This window comes from Drosophila virilis, chromosome 5 (genome assembly GCF_030788295.1).
Source record: "Drosophila virilis strain 15010-1051.87 chromosome 5, Dvir_AGI_RSII-ME, whole genome shotgun sequence".
Lineage (NCBI taxonomy): Eukaryota > Metazoa > Arthropoda > Insecta > Diptera > Drosophilidae > Drosophila > Drosophila virilis.
Genome location: NC_091547.1, coordinates 25770915 through 25777374, shown reverse-complemented (window position 1 = coordinate 25777374; position 6460 = coordinate 25770915). Strand labels below are relative to the sequence as shown.

Sequence of the window (6460 nt, the reverse complement as noted above, 5' to 3'; positions counted from 1 at the left end):
GAAATTTTAGATTTAGATGCTCCCAGTTCCCGCGCAGATAGAGTTTGTTTCCGATAATCGATAACTTACTCCGTTTCCAGGCAATCGAGAAAAATCGATATCCTGTTTTTTGGGCAATTTTTATAAATAATAAGAGCTAGAGTCACCAAACTTGACATAGTGCTTCTAAAATAAAATATATATATATGCATTTGATGTTTGAAGAAGAGGGTTCAGGGTATCCCCTAGTCGGGAGCTCCCGACTAGAACCTCTTACTTGTTTAAAGTGAATTAGTGAACAGATCCCTCACGAGCTTGACAGGAATAAATAATTTATAACGTAAAAACCCTTTTTCGGTTAATTTATATGTATATCCATACTAAACCATTCAGAAAAAGAATTAAAAACTATAGATCTATCATCGCCAGAACGCCTAGATATTTGGTATCATCGATGACGGGATGTAGGTTTCCCTCAAAGGCAGGGCCCACATGTGAGAGGGCATTGGTCGTATTGTAGCGCTCGTGATAAACGGCACGCCCGTCAACCCACTGATTAAAATAGGGAGACTTGCGCATACAGTTGCGTGTGCACTCCTTGTGCCAAATGCCCAGTCTACCCATGTGACGAATTCAGTTGCCCAGTATATTTGTCTTATTTACCTTGGGGAGCAGCAGGCATGCTGCTCCTTCCACAGCCATTCATGAAACATCATCAGCGCCGTTTGCAAGGGCACTCCTGTGTTCACAATCGTATGTTTTATGCCCGGTGCTCAAGCGCGGCGACTCAATGGGAATAATAAACTTGTGAAACTCGGCTTCGATTTTGCCCGTTTTCAGATTGTCCAGTCCGGCTGGAAACTCTATGATCACCGCTTCCAGCCATTGTGCGACGACAAGACTATGTATCCTAACCCTTTACTTAAAAAGATGCAAAATAAAGGAGAGGGAGGGAAAGGTAAAAAGTTAAGCCTAAAATGTGAAAAGTTATACAATACAAGGTTAAATGTCTTACTGAAATCGGCGACCTCGGTTTGAATTTTCTATAGGATAGCATAATTTATCAACGAAGTCAATTCGAGTAAGTTGGTCGGTTGTAAACGTTGCCATGTTAAGCAGGAGAAAAAACTGATTTGATATTAATAGATGAAAAGATAAATACTTAAGGGAAACACCTCGCCACCGAAGGTGGCGATAGGCGTAAAATGAAAATTACCTGATATTTATATAATATTCTAGAAGCAACATATCATGTTTGGTGACTCTAGCTCAACCTATCGCCACCTCCCCACTACCACCCGACGGCTATAAATCAAGTTAATAACCCAACTTTTATTGCCAAACAATTTAAGCCACAATTTAAATACAATTCACTTTTTCATAATTTACAAATATTTTATGTTACAATAAGATATACTGTAGAAAATTTGATAAAGATCGGTTAAGAAAAAACCAAAGTTATATGCAACTGCGCAATTGAATGGGGAAGCAGCTTTAAGAATTTCTGTATAAATGTACACACACACACATTCATACGCATCTGCTTCGCATTCTAACAGCATGGTAATTGCGACATTAAGGTGGTCCGTATGCGTACTGGAAGTATTCACTAAGGAACACATGACCAAAGTACTTAACGCCGACTTCGGACGTATAAACACATTGGTATCTACCCTAAAGGTTCACCACAGGCAAGCAACAGGTTAGATTCAAGCAAGGACAGTTTATAGAAACAGAAAACTGGCAGGTAAAAAATAATACAAAAATTCAAGAACGACTAAATTCAATCACGAACTCACTTCACTCTAGCCACAGGACGGACGAAGCGGATACCGAACACCTATACGATACTATGCTGGCAGAGAAAAGGAATTATCCTTTTTCAGATTCAGATTTCGAGAATTTTCTTTTATTTTTAACTTTAGCTAAAATCCCTCATCAGCCCAACTATCCTGAACAACATCGACATCCGAGAAATGATGAATGAACATCTCAAAAACGTTAGTATAGCTTACATTTTAAAAGTATCTAGTATTAAGCCTTTCCAAAATAATGATACATTGATATTTTGCACTTCCTTATTATGTGCCCAATCCCTCAACTAGTTTGTAAGAAAATTATTGTTTATCCCGTACAAAGTAATAAAATAGTTTAAGATTTTGAAGATAGTCGCTGACTGCGGTACGCACACCTTCACCTTCACGCAGCCACCAAAAAGCTTAAGGCGGAGTATTACGCACAGCAACTTATATCTGGAACCGCCGCTACATGCAATACACGCACGGGACACCTGGTTCCCATTGCGGTGGTCGATGAGGGTGTTATCATCATTAACGACGCAACCATGGACATCGTATATTTCAACGGGGATAACCAACAAATCTCCGAAATCTATCTTCTGACACTCACAGATTACATCTCCCCGAACGGAAATCAGTTCATCAACCACCAAGTCGTCTTGCAGAAGAGCTCAGTCGTCTCGGCAATGTCACAGGTAAACGTGACATCAGACCGAGAGAGACTCAGCCTACCGTTCTTGCACAAGCTGATCATCAGGAATCTACAACACATTAGCGACTCGAAAGGCGTAATACTATCAAAACCCACCATAAGCAGTAGTGCCACGGTGGTTATCTTTCTTGCTTGTTGCGTAGTCGTCTGATTACCTTAGCATCACCTGAAACGGTTCTGCCGGCGACTCGAGCTTCGAGGGATAGTTAGACATGTTATAATTCATTTTTAATAAGCGATTTTTATACCCTGAACCCATTTTTCTGTAATGCTATTTTAGTTCCTTTTTATACCCCGAATCCATTAAAAATGGGTATAAGGGTACATTGAATTTGTGCAAAATGCAAATGTATGTAACAGGCAGAAGGAAGTATCTCCGACCCCATAAAGTATATTTATTCTTGATCAGCATCAATAGCCGAGTCGATCTAGCCATGTCGGTCTGCCTGTCCGCGCGTCCGTCCGTCCGTATGTATGAACACAAGGATCTCAGAACCTATAAGAGCTAGACTTGAAATTTTAGATATAGGTGCTCCTAGTGCCTGCGCAGATCGAGTTTGTTTCCGATAACCGATAACTTACTCAGTTTCCAAGCAATCGATAAAAATCGATATTGATATCCTGTTGTTGGGCAATTTTGGTAAATAATAAGAGCTAGAGTCACCAAACTTGACATATAGCTTCTAAAATGGAATATATATATGCATTTGATGTTTGTTGACGCCGAGAATCGCGCCGGGCGCGTATTTGGCAGGGATTTCTAGCGTCGAAAAGAAACAACATTCGATTCGATGTACGATACGACACGATTCAATTCGCTACGTACGACTGACTGAAATCTTTATTATCTTTCATTATTTAATGATCTACATATATTTAACAAGTTTATGAGACTAACATTCGTGCTCCGCACGCGCTTATCTTCTCTTACACTTCTGCTCAGCTGCGAGCACAAAACGAAAGTGAACCTTGACGAAAAGGCAAATTGTTTAGCTGCGTGATATCGACTTCTGTATGTACAAACTAATTCTAACGGTGCACTTCCAGCGTGAGAAGCGAGCGCCTTACAGAAAAATGCGATGCCCAGTAGGTCTTAGTGACAATAGACATTTTCACTTTGCCCCGTAACATTCCCCACCCTGTAATTTACGACCGTCCGTGCAATGTGTTTTAATTTCAAGCTTAGCTAGCTTGACGGCGGGGCGAGTAATAATTCCATCGGCGGTTCGCACCACGGCGCTTCGGACCTGGCCGTCTTTCGAACGGTGCACGTCGACTACCACTCCTCCTGTCCAACAGTTTCGTTTGGCACCATCGTCCACTATTATGACGATGTCATCGACTGATATGGTTCGATTGGCGGTTGGAACCACTTAGTACGTCTGATGAGTGTGGCCAGATACTCGCTCAACCATATCTTCCAAAATTGGTCAGCCAATTGGCTGGCGACTCGGAAGCCTCGTGCCAAGCTAGCTCCGTCCCGGTCCCGTGAGCCTCTCTCACGCAATCCGCTTGAGTGACCTATAATAAAATGGTTCGGAGTCAGGGCTTCGGACTCAGAAGTTCCCAAGGGAACACAAGTGAGCGGTCTTGAGTTGAGCATGCTTTCTACGTCTGCCAATGCTGCTCGTAGCACCTCCCGTCATAGCCCAGAGTGCGGCAGGATCACCGACAGTATTGACTTTGTGGAAAGCACATTCGCATTCGTTCTCCCATGTGGGGTGATCCTGGTGGAATAAAGGTAAGCGCCAGTTCCGCTCGCCAGTGTCGCTCGATCAGCGCCGGCGATATACGATCAATTTCGTCTTTTAATATTTTGCTAGCGCCTTTGAAATTTGTGCCATTGTCCAACAGCATGCGGCGGGGGCAGCCACGTCTGGTCACGAACGACTTCAGAACGCATAGGTATGAGTCAGTTGAGAGCGACGTAGCTATATCTAGGTGAACGGCGCGTAACGTGAGGCATGTGAACAGCACACCCCAGCGCTTCTCACGACGCCGTCCAACGAAAATGTAATCCACACCGGTATATGTGAACGGTGGAGTATAAGGCGATAGCCGTTCGACTGGCAGGTCGCTCGTCTCTGGTGGCTTTGGGCGGGCGCGTCGTATACGGCACGCTGGGCAAGCACTGGAGACTTCTCTCACCAAAGCTCGCAGCTACAGACCCAGTACTGCTGACGCAGTTCGTTAACGACGATTTCGTTGTGCAGGTGATGATATTTAAGCGTTTTACGCAGACTGCAACTACTACGTAGAATGCCCGACGCATCTATATAAGGGGAGAGCTTGAAGAGCGGGCTTTTGCGATCGGTTAGGCGCCGCCCCAACTTTAGGGAGGTAATCTCACTATAAACCCCTCTTCATGGCATATTCGAATAAGAATCACATCCATTTCTTTGCTGCGTTTAAGGAGCAGCATCTTCTGCAGCTCTAATCGCCCGTTAAATTTGGTCTTCTTAGTAACAATCCGTAGGAAATCCAGTACGCATAGCTGTGCGGCTCTCAATTTCTCCAGCTTGCTGAAGCGCTGCAGATCCGGCAGGATACATCTCCAAGAAGACGTGTGATAGGCTTGTTGTTCAGCATGGTATAACAAGTTTATTGCCGAGCCCTATTCAGTGCGTGGCCACTGCGATTCTTCTAAGTACAAAAATGGTGGCTTAGGTCCATTTTGTGCCATCGTCTGCCACGTTTCGAGCTGATGTGACTACCAGCTGTCCACATCTGATTCTTCCAAAATCTCTCCGATGCGAAGCGCTACGAATTGTTGAAACTTTCGAGTATCGGACAAAATGTTCGTCTATATATGCGTACCGACATTTCATTTTGGATACATTTGGCCAATCTCAGACCTAAGACTGCGGCCATTAGTTCCATGCGAGGTATAGACACGGGCTTCAAGGGTGCTACTCTCGTTTTTGAGGCGGCTAAACTGCAATGTACTTGGCCATCATGTTCAGCCCGCAAATATGCAATTGCTGCATAAGCATTTATACTGGCGTCCACGAATGCGTGCATCTGTACAGACTGGGTTCGGCTAACCCACTTCATACACCGTGGAATACGGACGGTATTCAACATTGAAGCTAGATCTAGTCAGAGTCGCCAATCCACTTTGTCTTCTTTGGTAAGGTCGTCATCCCATCCGATGTTGAATCGCCATATGTTCTGAAGGATGATCTTGGCGTGTATATTAAAGAATCCTAGCAGCCCAAGCGGGTGGAAAATAGACATGACCACGCTTAGAACGCTTCTTTTAATTAGGCGCTCCTTAGATGCTTTCGCAAGCAAGTTCGGCTTTACCACAAAGGTCAACAGATCTTGTCCAGGTGGCTACACAGGCCCAGGACCTTTTCTTGCGCTTCATCCTGATCACTGATACGCTTGTCCAAGCCCTCACAGTCGTCTTCCAGCGCCTGCATAACTTGCTTTGAATTTGATGTCCAGTGGCGTATCTCGAAACCGCCACTAGCATGAATCCTTTTTACAGTCTCAGCTAACTGCATCATTTGGGATTCTGAATCTACCGATTGCAGCCAGTCGTCTACAAATGTGTTTTCGCAAATCGCCTTTACGGCATTCGGATGCTCCGCTACGAACCGCTCGGCATAGCGATTCTTGACGTAATTTGCTAGGGCTGGCGAACAGGATGCTCCGAACGTCATGACTTGCATAACGTACCATCACGCCAGAGAAACTTCTGAGCCGCTTGGTCTTCTCGGCGTACCTTGACCTGATGAAACATTTCCCGTATGTCGCCGGATACGGCGATAAGGCGCTCTCTGAAGCGTATTAGCACGCCCATCAAAAATGCTAGTGTATCTGGGCCTTTAAGCAAACAATCGTTCAGCGATGTGCCACTAACTTTGGCGGCTGCTTCCCATAGCAAGCGTGTCTTTAGCTTGCTCGGATTGGTGACTGTAAAGATAGAAAGAAACCACCACATCGTGTTAGCTACTAAATCACT

The 6460-nt window shown here is 44.4% G+C and overlaps 1 protein-coding gene and 1 pseudogene across 1 annotated transcript; both read right to left on the bottom strand.

Annotated features, from left to right (window-relative positions):
- Nucleotides 1–211: 211 nt before the first annotated feature.
- Nucleotides 212–2704, bottom strand: LOC6635396 (3'-5' exonuclease Snipper-like; annotated as a pseudogene).
- A 3100-nt stretch (nt 2705–5804) lies between these two features.
- Nucleotides 5805–6158, bottom strand: LOC138911311 (uncharacterized). Its single transcript, XM_070209590.1, has one exon. It carries the CDS (start codon nt 6156–6158, stop codon nt 5805–5807), a length of 354 nt encoding a protein of 117 aa, XP_070065691.1.
- Nucleotides 6159–6460: the final 302 nt, after the last annotated feature.

Bases quoted from the DNA above. Each gene is read 5' to 3' on its own strand.
- LOC138911311 (XM_070209590.1), bottom strand. From the start codon at position 6,158: ATGACGTTCGGAGCATCCTGTTCGCCAGCCCTAGCAAATTACGTCAAG.